Source organism: Leucoraja erinacea, chromosome 3 (genome assembly GCF_028641065.1).
Source record: "Leucoraja erinacea ecotype New England chromosome 3, Leri_hhj_1, whole genome shotgun sequence".
NCBI lineage: Eukaryota > Metazoa > Chordata > Chondrichthyes > Rajiformes > Rajidae > Leucoraja > Leucoraja erinaceus.
Window position 1 is genome coordinate 5520486 of NC_073379.1, and position 22457 is coordinate 5542942.

Consider the following 22457-nt stretch of genomic DNA (forward strand, 5'->3'; position numbering starts at 1 on the left):
GTGCCACTGTGATTGATGATCTATCTTTCCCTCTCAACCCCATTCTCCTACCTTCTCCCCATAACCCCCGACACCTGTACTAATCTAGAATGAATGAATGAATAAGTTTATTGCTCAAGTATGAACATATACAAGGAATTTGCCTTGGTGCTCCGCTCACAAGCAGCAGCACGACATACAGTAAACAATTAAGAATAAAACATTAAATATTAATAAATAAAACATTATAGTTTAAACATGTAAATTAAATTAAATACCAGAGCAAAAGGAAGCCACAGAGTTTTAGTCAATCTCCTCTTTAAAAATACCCAGTGACTTGGCCACGCCACAGCCTTCTGTAGCAATGAATTCCACAGATTCTCCACATTCTGACGAAAGAAATTCCTCCTCTCCTCCTTTCTGTCACTTTATTCGGAGGCCTTGGTATAAAGTACCATACTATGCGAATCCTATTTCAAAGAGGTCCCCTGTCATCCTTTGATTCTCCAGCGAGTACAGGCCCAGTGCATCAAAACGCTCAACATTAGTTGTTCATAGAATTTCCAACAAGGGAAACAATAAGGCAATCAACAAAGATATGTAACTGGATCCAATTTCCTATTGAAGACAGACACAAAATGCTGGAGTAACTCAACGGGACAGGCAGCATCTCTGGATAGAAGGAATGGGTGACCCGAAACGTCACCTAACCCTGTTCTCCAGAGATGCTGCCTGGCCCGCTGAGTTACTCCAGTACTCTGAATTGTTTTTTGCCAAAAATGGGCCCAGCACCATCCTAAAGGCCGACAAACCACCTTCCACCATCTTTATTGCCACATGTACCTAGGTACAGTGAGATTCTATTTTAGCATATAATTCAGTAATTAGGTTAGATTACCGCTGTGCCACCACATCTAATCTAATCTAATCCTAAATAATTCTATTTTAGTATATAATTCAGTAAAAGTCTTACTATACATCGGCACAATCATACTTTAGTACAAGAGTGTGAGAAAAGTGGATTACACTGAGACAATACACAAGAGTCGCCACATTTCTAGAGCTATTTGCCCTATTCAAGTCCAAAGTTGTTAAAAATGGAGTCTTAACTTTGCCATAAAGGCCCGTTGTCCTGGCGACAATACGGGGGTTGGAGCCGAAAGGTCAGCCTTGCATTTGTTGGGGCAAATGGGACCGATTTATGTTATTCTACAAATGGCCGCATTCAGGTGGGCTGGAGAATCGGACGGTCCCTAGCTTATGGAAGGACCGTTCAGAAGCCTGAAAACAGAGGAGAAAGGCAGGATTGAGTGGATAGGGAAGGAAGGACAGATCACCCAGGATTGAATGGCGGAGTAGACCTGGTGGGCCGATTGGCCCAATTCTGCTCCTAGAACTTATTAGAGATGGTGCTAGCTATCAAGAGAGGTGGAACTAACGTGGGGGTAGACACAAAATGCTGGAGTGACTCAGCGGGTGAGGCAGCATCTCTGGAGAGAGGGAATGGGCGACCCTTCCTCAGATTGACCAAACTTGGATTGTTTTCTCTGGAATGTCAGAGGCTGAGAAGAGAACGAATAGAAGTATATAAAATTATGTGCCATAGGGTTCGCAAGGTGGAAATGTCAAAGACATGAGGGGAATAGATAGGATAACTGCACAGTTTTTTACCCAGGGAAGGGGAAGTCAAGAACCAAGGGATAGAGGTTTAAGGTGAGAAGAGCAAGTTTTAATAGGAACCAGAGGGGGAACTTTTTCCACACGGATGGTGGTGGACATATAGAACGAGCTGCCAGAAGAGGTAGTTGAGGCAGGAACGATAACAACATTTAAAATAAATTTGGACTGGCAGATGGATAGGAAAGATTGAGGGATACGGGCCAAACATAGGCAGGTGGGAAGAGTGTAGATGGGGATCTTGGTTGGCATCGACAAGTTAGGCCGAAGGTCTTGTTTCTGTGCTGGATGACTGTGACCAGAGGGCACAGCTTTCAGGTGAGAGGGGGGAAAAAGTTTAAAGGAGATGAAAAGTAAGGATGTCAGGGGTGATGGGGGAGAAGGCCGGAAAATGAGGTTAAGAGGAAAAGATAGATAGATCAGACACGATTTGAATGGCGAAGTAGACTTGATGGGCCCCAATGGTATAAATCTGCTCCTAGAACTTGTGAACTTATGTGCCAGGTAATTTTTTCTAATTACAGGGAGGGGTGGGAGTCTGGAATTCCACTACCAGGAACGGTGGTGGAAGCAGATATGATTGTGGCATTCAGGCAGCGTATAGACTGATCATCTATGTGCGTATAGACAGGCACATGGGCATGCAGGGAACGGAGGGATATGTATCCCCTGCTGGCAGTGGAGATTAGTTTAACCTGGCATGGATACGGTGGGCAGAAGGGCCTGTTTCTGTGCTGCTCTTGGCTGAAAAACCTGAATTAAAAAAAATGATCAAATCAAACTACGGACGTCCTCAAGCATAGACTGGGCATTCTGAACGGTCCTTCCATAAGCTAGGGGTGCCGTCCGATTCTCCAGCCCACCTGAATGCGGCCATTTGTAGAATAACATTTAAATCGGTCCCATTTGCCCCAACAAATGCAAGTTTCACTGAACACCTTTGCTCAGTCCGCCTTGGCCTACGATTGCCAAACACTTCCCTTCCCATTCCCACACTGACCTTTCTGTCCTGGGCCTCCTCTATTGTCAGAGTGAGGACCCATGTAAATTGGGGGAACAGCACCTCATATTTCACTTGGGCAGCTTGCACCCCAGCGGTATGAATTTGATTTCTCGAACTTCAAGCAACCCTTGCATTTCCTCTCTCTCTCTCTCCGTCCCTCCCCCATCCTCAACGTCATACTAGTTTCACTGTTGTCATGTCAAGTTCCACTGTCTGTATTCACTCGTTATCACCTAGCCCGCAGCCAACATCGGACCATTGTGGGCTCCACATGTCCCTGATTATTGTTGCTGTACAACAACCAGGTTCAGGAATACACACTGATCTGTTCTGTATTATTTATGCCTGTAATATTCTGTTGTGCCGAAAGCAAAGCAAGAATTTCATTGTCCTATCTGGGACACATGACAATAATCTCTTGAATCTTGCGTTCCGCATATCTTCCATTAATTTGTCCTAAGTACCATCTATATTGCTCGTTCCCCTTCCCCCTGGCTCGTAGTCTGAAGAAGCCAGTATCTGTGGAAGGACATTGGAGGTCCGGGATCCGTCTCCAGTCTGAGGAAGGGCTCCGACCCAAAATGTCACCCATTCCTTCTTTCCAGAGATGCTGCCTGTCCTGCTGAGTTACTCCAGCATCTTGTGTCTGTCTATGGACAATAGACAATAGGTGTAGGAGTAGGCCATTCGGCCCTTCGAGCCAGCACCGCCATTCAATGTGATCATGGCTGATCATCCCCAATCAGTACCCCGTTCCTGCCTTCTCCCCATATCCCCTGACTCCGCTATTTTTAAGAGCCCTATCCAGCTCTCTCTTGAAAGCATCCAGAGAACCCGCCTCCACCGCCCTCTCAGGCAGGGAATTCCACAGAATTCCATGGAAGTACTCAACAGTTCAAGTGCTCAAGTCCTTGGGAAGAGAGAAAGAGAGAGATAAAGTAATTTAATTGTTTACTTACATGCTCCTTCAATACATCTCCCACGGTTGGGGACAACATGAGGAAGCAGACGATGGTCCCAAGAATGTGGTAGAGAGTGTACATGACCCGGGTGCCGGTGGAGGTTTTGATCTTCGGGCATCCGCTGCAGCAGAGGGCGCATTCGCTGGAGCCGCAACAGCAGGCCAGCTGTGGGCAGAGAGGAAATACAACGGTCTTAGTCACTTACTGAATGAAACAGTACATCAGATACAAAGGTTAAGTGGCCAACATTCATCACAATCTCTGTCCATGTTCTTATCAGGCTAAACCGGTTCATCAAACCAAATCTAATAGAGAGGCCACAAGCAAAGTAGCAGTCATGATAGAATCTTAGAGTGTGGAAACAGGCCCATCGGGCAACATGCACACTCCGACCAACATGCCCCACCTACACTAGTCCCAACTTCCTGTTGGCCCATATCCCTCAAAATCTATCCCACCCATGTACCCGAGTAAATGTCTTTAAAACGTTGCGATAGCACCTCCCTCAACTACCTCCTCTGGCAGCCTGATCCATATACCAACCTTCCTTTGCATAAAAAAAGTTGCCCCTCAGGTTCCTATTAAATCTTTCCCCCCCTCACCTTAAACTTACATCCTCTGGTTCTCGATTCACCAACTCGGGGTAAAAGACTGTGCATTTACCATATCTATTCCTCTAATGATCTTGTACCACTGTGGGCAGCCCTCAGCCTCCTGCATTCCAAAGAGTAAAAAGTCCTAGCCTGCTCAACCTCTCCCTATATACTGCGCTAACTTACAAAATAGAGGATTTGCTTCAACTCGCACTTGCGTGAACTCTCCCATACGTAAACAGTTCTGTACTCGGCTCCGAGTGGTTTGTAATTTCCACAACACTGTACGATCAATGAAGTTTACATCGGAATCAAGCTGGCAATGGCGGCGGTGATTACCCAGAAGGCCGTGCCCCGCAGAAAGTGCCCTGGATGTTGCTGGATGCCGCTGAGACAGTTACATAGAAACATAGAAAATAGGTGCAGGAGGAGGCCATTCGGCCCTTCGAGCCAGCACCGCTATTCATTGTGATCATGGCGGATCGTCCCCTATCAATAACCAGTGCCTGCCTTCTCCCCATATCCCTTGACTCCACTAGCCCCTAGAGCTCTATATAACTTTCTGTTAAATCCATCCAGTGACTTGGCCTTCACTGCCCTCTGTGGCAGGGAATTCCATAAATTCACAACTCTTTGGGAGAAAACGTTTTTTCTCACCTCAGTCTTAAATGGCCTCCCCTTTGATCTTAGTCTGTGGCCCCTGGTTCTGGACTCGCCCAACATTGGGAACATTTTTCCTGCATCTAGCTTGTCCAGTCCATTTATAATTTTATATGTTTCTATAAGATTCCCCCTCATCCTTCTAAACTCCAGTGAATACAAGCCTAGTCTTTTCAATCTTTCCTCATATGACAGTCCGGCCATCCCAGGGATTAATCTCGTGAACCTACGCTGCACTGCCTCAATCACAAGGGTGTCCTTCCTCAAATTAGGAGACCAAAACTGTACACAATACTCCAGATGTGGTCTCACAAGAGCCCTATACAACCGCAGAAGAACCTCTCTACTCCTATACAGTTAATGCTCTCACTCAGTTATTTCAGCAGGATGTGGATGGCGATTCCAACTTGCGTAATAACTGACGTCCCCGCAATAGTTAACGGAACATAACCCTTACGCAAGTCATGGGATGCCTGCATTATTGTTAATTGTATAGTTATCTGTGTGCTATTGCGATAATAGGCCTGTAAAGCAGCAGCAAGCATGTCATTGTTCCTTTGCCCAGTATACATAACAATTAGACACAAGATGCAAAAAACTGCAGATGCTGGTGGGCGGCACGGTGGTAGAGTTGCTTCCCTGCAGCTCTTAAAGCACCAAAGACCTGGGTTCGATCCCGACTACGGGTGCTTGCCTGTACGGAGTTTGTGCGTTCTACCTATGACCGCGTGGGATTTCTCCGAGATCTTCGGTTTCTTCCCACACTCCAAAGACGTACAGGTTTGGAGGTAAATTGTCTTGGTATGAATGCAAAAACATTACCTTGGTGTGTGTGGGGTTGTGTTAATGTGTGGGGATCACTGGTCGGCGCCGAAGGGAACTGTTTCCGTGTCGTTTGTCAAAACTAGACTCCTGATCACGGGTGCTGCCTGTGCGGAGTTTGCACATTCGCCCTGTGACCGGGTGGCTTTTTCTACGGGCGCTCTGGTTTCCTCCCCACATACCAAATACCTGTGGGTTTGTAGGTTAATTGCCCCTAGTGTGCAGGGAGCGGATTTAAAAAGTGGGAAACACAGAACTAGTGCAAGGCAAATAGATGGTCGGCATGGACTCAGTGGGCCAAAGGGTCACGGTGGCACGGCGGTAGAGCTGCCGCCTTACAGCGCTTGCAGCGCAGGAGACCTAGGTTCGATCCCGACTACGGGTGCTGTCGGTACGGAGTTTGTACGTTCTCCCCGTGACCGCGTGGGTTTTCTCCAGGATCTTCAGTTTCCTCCCACACTCCAAAGACGTACAGGCTTGTAGGTTACTTGGCTTGGTAAATGTAAAAATTATGTGTGTGTGTGTGTGTGTGTGTGTGTGTGTGTGTGTGTGTGTGTGTGTGTGTGTGTGTGTGTGTGTGTGTGTGTGTGTGTGTGTGTGTGTGTGTGTGTGTGTGTGTGTGTGTGTTTGTGTTAATGTGCGGGGATCGCTGGTCGGCTCGGACTCAGTGGGCCGAAGGGCCTGTTTCCGCGCTGTATCTCTAAACTAAAACTGAACCCGTTTCCACGCTGTATTTCCAAATGGTAAAGAACAGTGTCTGGTTCATTTGAAGCAGGAAAAAGACACACAGGCTTCTCGTTTCGGCAGCCCTGCCTATGGAAAACTATGAATAGAGCCTTTACATACACGTTAAAAATAACACAACTCACTGAAGTGGGGGGGAAAAAATATATAAATATTTCTTAAAGTCAGAAAAGAAAAACATTTCTGGTATTTTGCCTCAACCGAACGGCAGCAAGCAGCGGGGATTCCATTCATTTTAATTCCAAATTAATCCATATGTTTCATATTAACATTAAATATTTGTTTTTTCCCCCCCCCCCCACGACTTCTGCATGAAAGAAACACTCCGTCTTTTGAGTGTCTTGTGTATGCGGATGTTTTAAGCAAGCATCCTGTCTCATTAGTTAAACATTCAGCTCTCCCCCATCCCAGACCCTTCGACGGGCAGCAGTCAAGTACAGCAGTGTCTGCCGACCTCATTGCAGAGTGGGTGGGGCGGACTGAGGCTGCACAGAGCAACAGACAGACCCCTCAAAAAGGACACACCCTTTCCAGTTCAGTCACGTTTTTAGTTTAAACAGAGCTGGGCAAAAGGAAAAGGGAATTTTTTTTTTTTTTTTTTTAAATGAAGATAGACACAAAAATAGGACACACTCGACACACTCCAGCACGGAACCATTTACGAGGATGTTCATAAGATCAGAAGTGATAGGGGAGTAGAATTAGGCCATTCGGCCCATCAAGTCTACTCTGCCATTCAATCATGGCTGATCTAGCTCTCCCTCCGAACTCCATTCTCCTGCCTTCTCCCCATAACCTCTGACACCCATACTAATCAAGATGTGTCTATCTCTGCCTTAAAAACATCCACTGGCTTGCCCTCCACAGCCTTCTATGGCAAAGAATTTCACAGATTCACCACCCTCAGACTTCTCATTTTACCTCATCATCCTAGTGTCTCTCCCACTAGTGGAAACATCCTCTCCACATCCACTCTATCCAAGCCTTTCACTATTGTAGTTGGTGTCCTGTTGCCAGGACTAGAGGGTCTGAGCTATAGGGAGAGGTTGAGTGGGCTAGGATTCTATTCCTTGGAGCCCAGGAGGATGAGGGATAATCTTATAGATGTGTACAAAATCATGAGAGGAATAGATCGGGCAGACGCACAGAGTCTCTTGCCCAGAGTATGAGAATCGAGAACCAGAGGACATGGGTTTAAGGTGAGGATGGGGGGAAAAGATTTAATAGGAACCCGAGGGGTAACTTTCTCATGCAAAGAGGAACGAGCTGCCAGAGGAAGTTGTTGAGGCTGATACTATCGCAACGTTTAAGAAACATTTAGATAGATTCATGGATAGGACAGGTTTAGAGGGATATGGGCCAAATGCAGGCAGGTGGGACTAGTGTAGATGAGACGTGTTAGTCAGTGTGGGCAAGTTGGGCTGAGGGGCCCGTTTCCGTGCTGCACGACTGTAAGGAAGATGGGACACAAAATGTTGGAGTAACGCAGCGGGTCAAGCTGCTTCCTTGAGTTGAGTTGTGTTGAGTTTATTGTCACGTGTTCCAAGGTATAGTGCAAGATAGAGCCAGTAAAGTCCGATCAAAGATAGTCTGAGGGTCTCCGATGGGGTAGATAGTAGTTCAGGACTGCTCTTGTATGCTGAGAGAATGGAGCGGCTGGGCTTGTACACTCTGGAGTTCAGAAGGATGAGAGGGAATCTTATTGAAACATATAAGATTATTAAGGGTTCGAGGCAGGAAACATGTTCCCGATGTTGGGGTAGTCCAGAACCAGGGGCCACAGTTTAAGGCTAAGGGGTAAGCCGTTTTGAACGGAGATGAAGAAACACTTTTTCTGGACTTGCGCCCAATTACATTCCTCCGCCCTCACCTCCATCCCTTCCTCCAGCTTCACAATTTGCAACGTGCAGCACGGTGGCGCAGCAGTAGTCGCTGCCTTGCAGCGCCAGAGACCCGGGTTCAATCCTGACTACGGGTGCGGTCTGTACGGAGTTTGTGCGTTCTCCCCGTGACCTGCGTGGGTTTTCCCCGGGAGCTCGGGTTTCCTCCCACACTCCAATGACACGCAGGTCTCCATCGACCTGATCTATTCCTCTCATGAGCAGGGAATAATTAATGTTTAGTGCAAGGTAAAGCCAGTAAAGTCCAATCAAAGGTAGGACAAGGGTCACCAAAGAGGTGGATAGTAGTTCAGGACCACTCTCTAGTTGTGGAGGGCTGGTTCCGTTGCCTGATAACAGCTGGGAAGAAACTGTCCCAGAATTTGGAGTACGTTTAATTCCATCAACATGCAGGGAGGAACAGCAGATGCTGATCTATACTAAAACCTGGAGTAACTCAGCGGGTCAGCAGACAGCATCACAAATTTATCAACAGCTTTTGGGCAGGAACGCGCGCCGGGGGAGAATTATTTTGAAAAATTAGCACGGAGGGACAAAGGATTGGGGACGTGATCGGAAACTCTTCCAGGAGGAGGTTTAAAGGAAGGCCTTAAAGAAATGAGAGGCCATGGGTTAAAGGGAGGAATCCAGAGCCAAGGCTGCAGTCAGCGCAAGGCACAGCTGGAGCAGTGGAACAAGCTGACATTGAGGGAGCCAAAACGAGAGAGTGAAACGGGGCTGAGCCAACGGGCAAGTTATAAGCATCAGACAGAAACAGGCCCTTCAGCCCAACTCATCCATGCTGGCGAAAGTGCCCCACCTCAGCTAGTCATTGGCCCATATCCCTCTAAACCATCTACATGTGTCTTTTAAATGCAGTTATAGTATTTGCCAAAGCTGCCTGCTCTGGCAGCTCATTCAATATACCCACCACCCTCAGTGAAAAAGTTGCCCCTCAGTCTCCTAACAAATAGGGCTCTTAAAAATAGTGGAGTCAGGGGATATGGGGAGAAGGCAGGAACGGGGTACTGATTGGGGATTATCAGCCATGATCACATTGCATGGCGGTGCTGGCTCGAAGGACCAAATGGCCTACTCCTGCACCTGTTGTCTATCATTTTCGGCTCATCTCAAATCACACTCTGCGGCTAACCCACGCCTACTGCCGCAGAAATGGAATCTTCAATGCTCAATCTGCTCTGGTTTGCTGCACATTTCCAATGACAATATCAATTAAAGCTGGAAGAACTCAGCAGGTCAGCCAGCATGTGTGGAAGAAATGAACAAACAGGTGTGGACCCTTCTTCAGTCCATACGCGGGAACAGTACAGCGCAGGATCACGCCCTTCGGCCCACAATTTCCGTGCCAAACGTGATGCCGAGGTAAACTGATCTCTTCTGCCAGCATGTGATCCATACGCCTATATTCCCTGCAGGTCCACATTCTTATCTGAAAAAAAAAGCCTCCAACATAGCTGCCTCGACTGCCGCACCTGGCAACACGATCCAAGGGGAAACCCACCAACGCCCGAGTGAAAACCTGCCCCGCGCATCTCCTTTCAAACTTTGCCCCTCTCATCTTAAATCTATGTCCTTTAGTCTTTGATATTTCCACCCTGGAAATAAAATGGTTCCAACTGACCACCTTATTTATGCCTCCAATAATTTTATGGCAAATTAATAAATTAAATTCCATTGTGAAAAAGTAAGAGTGCGATCAGCAAGTGCCTGGTTGTCAAACGCCTGATCCAACCTGTCTGATCAAGATATTTGAGGTTACATTTATTATTGTCATGTGTACCATGGTACAATGCAAAGCTTCGTGTTTGCACGCTATCTAGTCAAGTCAGATAAGACGGTACATAAATATAATGGTCAAACTCAAGTACAATAGGTAGAGCAAAGGGGAAGATACAGAGGGCAGAATATAGTCCTCAGCATTGTAGCACATCAGTTCCATAGACAATGTCCAATGTCCACAATGGGGCAGAGGTGAATCGGACAGTACCCTACTGGATTGAAGGACTGTTTAGAAGCCTGATCACAGAGGAGACTTGTTCCCACGTCTGATGGGACACATTTAAGCTTTTAGAATTTAAATTAAGATTTTTAGATTAACTTTAAAATCTCCTTCAGCTTTTAGATTTTAGACTTCAGAGATACAGGCCCTTTGGGACACCGTAGAAGACAAATGAAAATCTCCAGATACTTAATTATGGTTGGAATTAAATGGGGTGACGAAAGTGTGTGCGGACGTGGCAATTGGCTCCTCTTGTTGCCCAGCTGCAGAGCAAGGCAAGGTTTCAGACGTGTTATCTCCGAGAATGTGGGGTTAGGAGGGAAAGACAGATCAGCCATGACTGAATGGCAGTAGACTTGATGGGACGAATGACTCGTTTCTGCTCCCATCTCATATGAGGGAAGGGACCGTTTCCACACTGTATCTCTAAGGAAAGTCATGGCTAATTGAAATTTAAATCCCCATTTACCCACTTTTGCACCACCTGCCTTCGAACCCCCTTCTTTAGAAGCTGGAGTCTGGCCTCACGGCATATTATTTTAGGAAGAGAACATTCCAGAAGCTATTGCCCGTCGCATATAACGAGGCTTTCTGGTTTCCCTGCCAATGTGGCTTGGCTTTCATCTCAATACCTTTCCCACTTATGCTGGATTGCTATTCCATCTGACTGTATTAGTCCAACAAACATGGAATCATTTTAAGCAGATCAAATGGATCACACAGCCCCTTGAAACTCGAAGGGAAACCACTCTTCACAATTACAGCTTTAATCCTTTTTATAACTCAACAGGGAACAGCAGCGATTCAAATCAATGTATGTTTTCTAGAACCAGTGCCAAAAAAGCAGCAGTTCAGATGGATTCAGATTAGGATTTCAGATTTCTGGGCGCCCCATGACAGAAAGGATGTGGAGGCTTTTGGAAAAGGTGCAGAGGAGGTTTACCAGAATGCTGCCTGGATGAGAGGATATTAGCCATGGGGAGAGGTTGGACAGGAACGTGGTGTTTTGTCAGGAACGGAGGTTGGGGGAGTCCAGAACCAGGGGCCACAGTTTAAGAATAAGGGGTAAGCCATTTAGAACGGAGATGAGGAAACACATTTTCCACAGAGTTGTGAGTCTAGAATTCTCTGCCTCAGAGGGCGGTGGAGGCCGGTTTTCTGGATGCTTTCAAGAGAGAGCTAGATAGGGCTCTTAAAGATAGCAGAGTCAAGGGATATGGGGAGAAGGCAGGAACGGGGTACTGATTGGGGATGATCAGCCATGATCACATTGAATGGCGGTGCTGGCTCGAAGGGCCGAATGGCCTACTCCTGCACCTATTGTCTATTGATGCGTCCTCTATCCTGAAAGAGTTAATTGTTCACTTCTTTGTTAATTCTTTATTTAAGTGTCTAACAGTCTATGGTGCTTTAGGCACGGTGGCCGGGAGGGAGATTTGCTGCCTACAGAGCCAGAGACCCGGGCTCCATCCTGACTATGGGTCTGTGGAATTCTCTGCCTCAGAGGGCGGTGGAGGCTGGTTCACTGGATGCTTTCAAGAGAGAGTTAGATAAAGCTCTTAAAGATATGGGGAGAAAGCAGGAACGGGGTGGGGTATTGATTGTGGATGATCAGCCATGATCACATTGAATGGCGGTGCTGGTTCGAAGGGCCGAATAGCCTACTCCTGCACCTATTGTGTATTGTTCTCCCCGTGACCACGTGGGTTTTCTCCAGGTGCTCCGGGTTATTCCCACACTCCAAAGACGTACAGGTTTGTAGGTTAATTGGCTTGGTATAAATTGTAAATTGTCCATAGTGTGTGTAGGATAGTGTCAGTGTACGGGGTGATCTCTGGTCAGTACAGACTCAGTGGGCTGAAGGGCCTGTTCCGCACTGAATCTCTAAACTAATAATCAGTGGGACAGAGATGTGTTGTTGAATTATTATTACTTGACCTCTGTTGATCCGGCAAAACAGATAATCCGACAAGGCTCTGGAACCAAGGGTGTCGGAAAATCAGTGGTGGACCTGCACCACTACGACCAACCATTAACCCAATCCAGGAACACAGTCGATAGACTCAAATTGCTGGAGTAACCTTCTATCCAGAGATGCTGCCGGCCCCGCTGAGTTACTCCAGCATTTTGTGTCCATCTTCGGTGTAAACCAGCATCTGCGGTTCCCTCCTGCACACTAAGAACACTATCAATCCACATGTGATAACATGTTACACTCGAGTTTAGTCAGACACCTTCTGTATAAACATTCTCTTTTGTATCACCCTTAAGGGCCTGTCCCACTTAGGCGATTTTTCAGCGGGCTGCTGGCGACTGTTGAGTTTGCGGCACTCGCCTGAAAAACCGGGAACTGGAACGGCGACTGTCGGAGTGGGACACGCTCACACACAAACACATCGCAAAGGGGGGCGGGTGGGGGGGGCGCTGTCTGAAATTCACACGGTGCAAAGCCAAGGTGATACAGACACACCCGCAATGAACAGGAAGGTTAAGACGGCTAGCACAGTGTACAGTAAGTCCTTTAAAAAGAGGGGGGGGGGGGAGGAGGAGAGGGGGGGGGGAGAGGAGGGGGGGGGGGGAGGAGGGGGAGAGGGGGGGGAAGAGGGGAAGGGGGGGGGGGGGAGGGGAGGGGTGGGGGGGGGGGGGGGGGTGGGGCACAGGAGAAGGAGAGGAGAGGAGAGGAGGGGGGGGGAGAGGAGAGGGGGGGGGAGAGGGAGAGGTAGGGGGGGAGAGGAGGAGGAGGAGGGGGGGGAGAGGAGGGGGGGAGAGGAGGGGGGGGAGGGAGGGGGGAGAGGGGGGGGGGGGGAGAGAGAGGGGGGGGGAGGGAGAGAGCGAGGGGGAGGGAGCGAGGGAGAGGGGGGGGGGGGGGGAGGGGGGGGGAGAGGAGGGGGGGGGGAGGGGGGGGGGGAGGGGAGGGGAGGAGGGAGGGGAGGGGGGGGGGGGGGGGGGGAGGGGGGGGGGGGGGGGGGGGGAGGGGGAGGAGGGGGGGGGGGGGGGGGGGGGGGGAGAGGAGGGAGGGGGGGGAGGGGGAGGGGGGGGAGAGGGGGGAGGGAGAGGGGGGGGGAGGGGGGGGGGGAAAAAGGGAGGGGGGGGAGAGAGAGATGGGGAGAGAGAAGGGGATAGGGAGAGGGGGGGGGGGGGGGAGAGAGGGGGGGGGAGGGGTAGGTAGGGGGGGGGGGGAGGGGGAGGGAGGGGAGGGAGGGGGGGGGGAGAGGGGGGGAGTGGGGAGAGGGGGGGGAGAGGAGGGGGGGGGGTGGGCGGGGGGTGGGGGGGGGGGGAGGGGGGGGGGGGGGGGAGGGGGAGGAGGGGGGGGAGGGAGGAGGAGGGAGGAGGAGGGGGGGAGAGAGGAGGAGGGAGGGGGGGAGAGGAGGGGGGGGGAGGGGAGGAGGGGAGAAGGGGGGGGGGAAGGGAGGAGGGGGGGAGGGAGGGGGGGGAGGGGGGGGGGGGGGGAGGGGGGGGGGAGAGGGGGGGGGGGAGGAGGGGGGGGGGGAGGGGGGGGGGGAGGGGGGGGGGGGGGGGGGGGGGGGGGGGGGGAGGGGGGAGGGGGGGGGGGGTGGGGGGAACCGGAGAGAGGGGGGGGGGAAGCGCTGTCTGAAATTCAAACGGTGCAAAGCCAAGGTGATACAGACACACACCGCAATGAACAGGAAGGTTAATGCAGTAATTAAGACTGCTAGCACAGTCTACGGTAAGTCCTTTAAAAGAGGGGGCGAGAAGAAGAGGAGACACTCTTAAGAAGCCAGACAACTTCTAATAAGCCAGAGATACACAGCTGTGAAGTTTGGCGGACATTTAACATTACCGGTCGGTTATCCATGGTTCTGAAAACTCCCGCTTATGGTTTTTTCCCCCCAATGAGCCAATGGAAAATGCCCGGTCAGCAAAGGCGATTAACTCAAACTACATCGACGACCCATAGCTACATGGCGACCCCACTACAGCTGCACCTGCAACTACAGGACGATCAATTTTCTCCATGGCGACCAATTTTTGGTCGCAGAAAAGCGACGATACTGAGGCCGTGACTAGTTCCCAGAATGCGGGAACTCCTCGCGACCATGTAGGAGACCACCAGCATACACGTGGCGATCAGGAGGCGGCCGCAGAGTCTCCCGCACTCGCCTAAGTGGGACAGGCCCTGAAGCAACATCCTAAACTCAAAAATCCAACCAGCCGGACACATTTCATACTTAAGAGAGCAACACTGACTCACTCGCAGGTTAATTGCTCTGTCGTGCAAAGTTACAGTCATCATCCCACAAGTGATGTCAATTTGAGTGGTCAGTTATTATCCACGTTTCATCGCGCCTTCAATTTCACCATAAACTATGTAACATCGCAACGCAGTGTTATCGAAAGCATGAAGTACCGCATTGTCTGCTTACGGCGCACAGCTGAAGGAGCTGCTGCCTCACAGAGGCATTTACAGAGGCATTGCAGAATTAGGCCATTCGGCCCATCGCACCTACACCATTCAATCATGGTTGGCTGATCTATCTCTCCCTCCTATCCCCATTCTCCTGCCTTCTCCCCGTAACCCTTGACACCCGTACTGATCAAGTGGCCCAGCATCAATACTGATCTTGGTTTCCCTCCATGTGTGCTTGCTCGTGCCCCCCATGGTTTTCTTCCCACACCCCAAAAGTAATTAAGTCGACACATCAACCGACCACTGTACTTTAGACTTTACTTCAGAGTTACAGGGTGGAAACAGGCCATTCGGCCCACTGGCTCGGTTTGGGAGCAGCTCCATCCAAGACCGCAGCAAATTGTGGACGCTGCCCAGACCATCACACAAACCAACCTCCCTTCTGTTGATTCCATTTATACCTCACGCTGCCTCGGCAAGGCCAGCAGTGTAATCAAGGATGAATTGCACCCTGGCCACTCCCTCTTCTGCCCTCTCCCACCAGGCAAAAAGGTTCAGAAGTGTGAAAACGCACACCTCCAGATTTAGGGGCAGTTTCTCTCCAGCTGTTATCAGGCAGCTGAACCATCCTAACACAACTATAGTGCTGAACTACAAGGTTCATCTTTAATTGGACTTTACTGGCTTTATCTTGCATTAAAACCTATTCCCTTTATCATAGAAACATAGAAACATAGAAATTAGGTGCAGGAGTAGGCCATTCGGCCCTTCGAGCCTGCACCGCCATTCAATATGATCATGGCTGATCATCCAACTCAGTATCCCGTACCTGCCTTCTCTCCGTACCACCTGATCCCCTTAGCCACAAGGGCCACATCTAACGCCCTCTTAAATATAGCCAACGAACTGGCCTCAACTACCCTCTGTGGCAGAGAATTCCAGAGATTCACCACTCTCTGTGTGAAAAAAGTTCTTCTCATCTCGGTTTTAAAGGATTTCCCCTTTATCCTTAAGCTGTGACCCTTGTCCTGGACTTCCCCAACATCGGGAACAATCTTCCTGCATCTAGCCTGTCCAACCCCTTAAGAATTTTGTAAGTTTCTATAAGATCCCCTCTCAATCTTCTAAATTCTAGAGAGTACAAACCAAGTCTATCCAGTCTTTCTTCATGTATCTGTTCACTATGGACGGCTCGATTGTAATCATGCATGGTCTTTCCGCTGACTGGTTAGCACGCAACAAAGCTTTTCACTGTAGCTCGGTACACGTGACAATAAACTCAACTGAAACACCGACTCTGTGCCGCCCAGCGATCCCCGCACGTTAACACTATCCAACACACACTAGGGACAATTTACAATTTCACAGAAGCCAATCAACCTACAAACCGGCACGCGGGAGGAAACCGGAGCACCTGGGGAAAACCCACGCTGTCACGGAGAGAACGTACAAACTCAATACAGACAACGACCATAGTCTCTAACGCTGTAAGGCAGCAGCTCTACCGCTACCCTATATTGACATTTGCGTGCAGGAAAGTGGCAATATTGAGGGAGAGTTGAAATATTATAGAGTGAGAGAGTTTAATATGATTAAATAAAAGCGAAATTAGTGTAGAATTAATCTGAATGAGCGCCAGTGGTCAGCACAGATCCAATGGGCTGAAGGGCCTGTTTCTGTGCCATACCACTAAACGGCAAATAATTGTTCCCACTGCCACTAGACCGGGTCTTTACAAGAGGCAATATAGACCAACAGTTGTCAAAAGTCAAACCAGCAGAGAAAATGCAATGTAAAATGTGGTTTGTTGATACAAGGAACTGCAGGTGCAGTTTTTCAGAAAAAGACACAAAGTGCTGGAGTAACCCCCGCAGGAGAGTCAGCATCCGTGGATAGGCGATGTTTCGGTTCGAGTCTAGGGAAGGGTGCCGGCCCACATCATTGCCTCTCCATGTTCTCCGGAGATGTTGCCCAATCTGCTGAGTTACTCCAGCACTTTGTGGTTTTCTAGCAGGTGCAGTTTTCTTTTGCTATTGAATGGGATACAATGACAGAGTGGTTAAGATATTGGACTGGCAGTCAGAGGGTGGGGGTGTATGGAACGTGCTGCCAGACGTGGGCGGAAATCCTGGTGGGGGGGGGGGGCTGTCCCGTTTCCCCCCCCCCCCCCCCCCCCCCATGTTTTGAGAGGTGGGGGCAATCCCCCCCCATGTTTTGTGACCTGGGCGCTACAGCCAGTCCCAGGTTGGCTCGCTTGCCCCAGGTCTGGCTGTAGCGGGCAGATCGCCTGCGAGCCCCGGGGACTGGCTGCAGTTCCCAGGACGTGAAAACTAATTGGGGGGAAAAAACAAAAAAAAAATTCTGCGGGCCGGATTATTTCGGGTTGCGGGCGGATCCGGCCCGTGGGCCTAGATGTCAGGCCTCATTGTGCCCCTCCCCCTCCCCCCCCCCCCCCCCCCCCCCCCCCATGTTTTAAAAGCAATTTCCGCCCATGTGCCAGAGGAGGTAATTGAGGCAGGTACTAGAACAACATCGAAAACATATTTGGACAGGTACGTGGAAAATAAAGTTTTAGCGAGATATTAGGGCGGCATAGTGGTGCAGCGGGAGTGTCACTGCCTTACAGCGCCGGTGATCCGGGTTCAATCCTGACTACGGGTGCTATCTGTATGGAGTTTGTACATTCTTCTATTGCAACTCACTTCTCCTTGGCATCAACTCCACCTACATCAACCGACTCCAACTGGTCTAGAACGCAGCCGCCCGACTCATCACCCACACCAAACCCTGGCATCACATCACTCCAGTCCTCAAACAACTTCACTGGACTCCCATCTCCCACCGGATCACCTACAAAATCCTGATCCTCACCTACAAAGCCCTCCACCATCTGGCCCCCCCCCATATCTCACTGACCTCCTCTCCCCCTACCAACCCTCACGGTCCCTCAGATCCACATCAGCCGGTCTCCTCTCCATCCACAAGTCCAACCTCCGCAGTTTTGGGGACAGAGCCTTCTCCAGGGCAGCTCCCAGGCTCTGGAACTCCCTCCCCCAACTGATCCGCAATTCCGTGTCCCTCACCATCTTCCAGTCCCGCCTCAAGTCTCATCTCTTCACCTCTGCCTATCCTTAGCCCCACGTCCCCCTCCCTTTTAATCTGTGCATTAATTGACTCATATTGTGTTTTGAATTGAATTCTGTCTTTACTTTGTGTATTAGTCATGTCTCTACTATTTATTTAATTCCCCTTACATGTTTTTCCTCTACCTGCTAAATTTTTGTAAGGTGTCCTTGAGACTCTTGAAAGGCGCCGATAAATAAAATTTATTATTATTATTATTCCTGTGGTTAAGTGGGTTTCCTCCGGGTGCTCCCGGTTTCCTACCACATTCCAAAAACAGACGTGTTTGTATGTTAATTGGCTTCAGTAAAATAGTTCCTAGTGCGTAGGATAGTGTTCATGTGCAGGGTGGTCGCTGGTTGGCACAGATCCGATGGGCCAAAGGGCCTCTCTCATGCTGTATCTCTATATAAAAAAAAGATATGGGCCAAACGCAGGCAGGTGGGTCAAGTATGGATGAGCATCCTGGTCAGCATGGGTGAATTAGACTGAAGGGCCTGTTTCCCTGCTGGACGACTATGACTGTCAGAATTCTAAACCACTGGCCCGCTGAGAGTTCGCATCTCATTGTCGCACAGGGGAATTCAAATGAACACCTAGAATTAACATTTTAAAAACAGCTGGATTCAATATTGCTAACTATAGAGCTACTAGATTGTCATTTAAAATCCCATCTGATTTAGGCATCTGACCAAGGGCTGATGAATGAATTTGTAGAGATAGGTACTTGATAGTTGCCATGGACACAGAGGGCCCCGAGGCCCTGTTTCCACACTGTGTGGTCAGATCTTTGTGATTCACTAATACCCGTCAAGGATGCAAAAAACTGCCTGGTTACCTGATCTAGTTTACATGAGACTTAAACCTCCACCCCTACCCCCCCAAAAAACATGGTAAACTATTGACATCATCGTTACTTTTTTGCATATCTATAACCCAGACACGCTACTACAGCCACTGTGTTTTCTCCGTGCTTGTCTCCGCCTCCATCTTCTCTGGAACTTCAGGTAGCCCCGGAATTCCATCTCTCCCCAACCCTCCGTCTGAAGAAGGGTTTCGGCCCGAAACGTTGCCTATTTCCCTCGCTCCATAGATGCTGCTGCACCCGCTGAGTTTCTCCAGCTTTTCTGTGTAACCTCCCCCACCCAAGTTGCACTAGCCTTTCGTTTTCACAGCTTACTGCCTGTTTCCTTTATCAGCGTTACTTTTTTGCATATCTTTCATTCATTGTTCTTTATCTCTCCACATCACTGTCCATATCTCTCGTTGCCCCTTTCCCTAACCAGTCTGCCGACGGGTCTCGACCCGAAACGTCACCCATTCCTTCTCTCCAGGGATGCTGCCTGTCCCACTGAGTTACTCCAGCTTTTTATGTCTATCTTTGGTTAACTTTAATTGCTGTTGGGATTGTCAGTCTTATACACATCTTTACTTTAGTTTAGAGATACAGCTCGGAACCAGGTCCCTCAGCCCACGCCGACCAGCGATCCTCACACACTAGCACTATCCTACACACACCAGGGACAATTTACAATTTTACCAAAGCCAATTAACCTGCAAACCTGTACGTCTTTGGCGTATGGGAGGAAACCAGAGCACCCGAAGAAAACCTATGCGGGTCACGGGGAGAGCTTAGAAAAACAAGCACCCGTAGACAGGATCGAACCCAGGTCTCTGGCGCTGTGAGGCACCAACTCTACTGCTGTGCCACAATGCCACCTCTCTTGAACAGCAAGATAGTAAAGAACAACTTTAGTGGGATGCAAATTTCTATTTCCCCACACGCTATATTCAATTTGCACTTACCAAAGAGCAGGTTCGAGTGGAAATGTTCCTGCTTCTTAGTTAATGATGCGAGACTGATGCAGGTTCAGCTAACTCTAAAGCTTGTAATGTTGGTGAATCATAGTTAAATAAAGCACCTTATCAAATTGTTCTTCAATTAACAGCAAAGCCTATTGCCAAAAATTGTTTACATGGTGTGTAGAAAGGAACTGCATCTGCTAGCTCATACTGAAGATAGACACAGACTAACTCAGCGGGTCAGGCAGCAATTTAGTTTAAGTTTAGAGATACAGCGCAGAAACAGGCCCTTTTGCCCACTGAGTCCGCACTGACCAGCGATCCCCACAAATTGGCCTCCACAGCCGTCTGTGGCAAAGAATTCCACAGATTCACCACTCTCTGACTAAAGAGATTCCTCCTCATCTCTTTCCCAAAAGAACGTCCTTTAATTCTGAGGCTATGACCTCTAGTTCTAGACCAGGGGTCGGCAACCAACAGCCCCCGGGGCTGAACGAGGCCCGTAACCGTAATCCGGCCCGCAGGCGTATATTTTTTCCGTGATCACCCGGCCCACAGACTTCCATCATCTCCGGTACATCCCGGGCCAGAGGCTGCGGCTCCCAGGCTCGGTGACGCAAGGGCGCAAGGACGTAAGGTGGGCTGCGCTGGCGGCCGCAATGGCAGAGTAGCCGAGCAGCAGTGAGCGCCGAGCAACGCCTAACTCTGGCTGTACCGCATCCTGCGCAACAATGCCAGCCCGGCCGTGCACCTTCTGTGCCTGGGCTTCACCGTCGGGGTCGGGGTTGTCAATAGGCTGGGGACGAGTGAGTGTGAGTATTTGTGCCACCACCTTCAGGACAGAGCCAAGGCAATGGTCCGTAGGTACACCGTGTTGGTGAGCGCCCGTTACTAGGGGCCAGTGTTCCGGGTGGCGATATTCGAAGGGGCGGGATCCATGCGAACACGTGATTTGATGCCTGCCATCCGGGGCGGGATCTATTTGAACACGTGATAGATGTGCCCACCAGCCGCTCACAGACATGCGTCCTGGCCCCAATGCAGAACAAGGTTGCCGACCCCTGTTCTAGACTCTCCCACTAGTGGAAACATCCTCTCCACATCCACTCTATCCAAGCCTTTCACTATTCTGTACATTTCAATGAGGTCCTCCCTCATTCTTCTAAACCCCAGCGAGAACAGGCCCAGTGCTGACAAACACTCATCATAGGTTAATTCCTGGGATCATTCTTGTAAACCAGCTCTGGACCCTCTCTCTCCAGAGCCAGCACACCCTTCCTGATGTATGACGCGCTAAATTGCTCGCAATATTCCAAATGCGGCCTGACCAGCGCCTTAGAGCCTCAGCATTACATCCCTGTTATTGTGTACAAGCCCTCGCGAAACAAATGCTTTTGCTGCTTGCTATCCAGTCTTGTATGTAGTTCTGTTTAAGACATTTCTGATCATCATTTAATAAACTGCTGACTGGTTTAAATGTTTGCTGGCCTTTAGCCAAAGTCCAGCCAAGCTAGAGGGATAGCCCACTAACTCTTCAATTACCTCAGCATCACTTGAGATAGTGTTTCTGGAGGCAGATGTAAATCACTGTATTGTTGACCATAACAGCTGCCTCCAATCACCACATATTTCCAACATTAGTCAAAACAGTCCTTGCATCAAGATCAGCCTCAGCATTTTATATCCTTGCGTCTTCCAGAAAAAAAAATCAGTTTGTGCAAACGTCTGCGCCGATATGTCAAAGTTTTAGTTTTTAGTTTAGTTTAGAGTGTAGAGCCCACCGAGCCCGCGCCGACCAGCGGTCCCTGCACACCAACACTATCCTGCACATACGAGGGACAATTTACAATCACCATCATCATCATTGCTGAAAACATCAACGGGCACGGTGCCTTACAATGCTGTGTACGACAGTGATCGCAACGTCTACTGAAGTGTGGGTGGCCGTTGGCTCGCTAGGAGCTCATCCGCCCTTTGATAGGTCTTGTTTTTGGTCCTACTGGGGGGGGGGGGGGGGGGGGGGTCCACAGCCCCCTCCTCACCTGGCAAACCAGGTTGGAGAGACGGTTTTTAGTCGCCAACTATAGCACGACCATGATACCCGTGGCGGGTAGCACAGGATTACATGGTACCCCCGTTTAGTCCCCGTGGCTCCCCCCCCCCCCATCCCCCTCCCCCCCATCCCCCCCCCCCCCCCCCCCTCCCCCCCCTCCCCCCCCCCCCCCCCCCGATCCCCCCCCCCCATCCCACCCGATCTGACCAAAATCATTCCAAGCCAATTAACCTACAAACCAGTACATATTTGGAGTGGTTTAAGAATTTCACACAAAGTTCCAAGTCGTCTTTGCGGACGGGCGGCATTTGGTAGAGTTTTGTCCATTGAGTTTAGTTTGATTTCAGTACAGTAGTGTACAGAGGTACTAGCTTGATAGTCATCTGCTTAAGTGGTGAATCTGTGGAATTCTGTGCCCCAGAAGCTTGTGGATGTCAACTCAATGGATCATTTCAAGGCAGAGACTGACAGATTCTTGACTAGGCTTGGGGGTTATGGGGAGAAGGCAGGAGAATGGGGTTGAGAGGGAGAGACAGATCAGCCATGATTGAATGGCGGAGTAGACTTGATGGGCCGAACGGCCTCATTCTGCTCCTAGATGTTACAAACTATTGATCATTTGAGCTGAACATGAAAGCACCTGCATGTGCTGCAATGTGTAGTTCAGGTTGTCACGCTGACAGAAGGCTGTGGAGGGTTCGGAGAGGGTATTGTGGGCGGCACAGTGGCCCAGTGCTAGAGTTGCTGCCTTAAAGTGCCAGAGACCCAG

The 22457-nt window shown here is 49.6% G+C and overlaps 1 protein-coding gene across 1 annotated transcript in view; it reads right to left on the minus strand.

Annotated features, from left to right (window-relative positions):
- Positions 1–22457, minus strand: part of serinc5 (serine incorporator 5) — a 92892-nt gene that overhangs the window by 41601 nt on the left and 28834 nt on the right. Inside the window, exon 2 of the mRNA XM_055631720.1 lies at positions 3619–3786. Within this exon, the coding sequence (XP_055487695.1) occupies positions 3619–3786 (168 nt within the window). The remainder of the gene's footprint in view (positions 1–3618; positions 3787–22457) is intronic.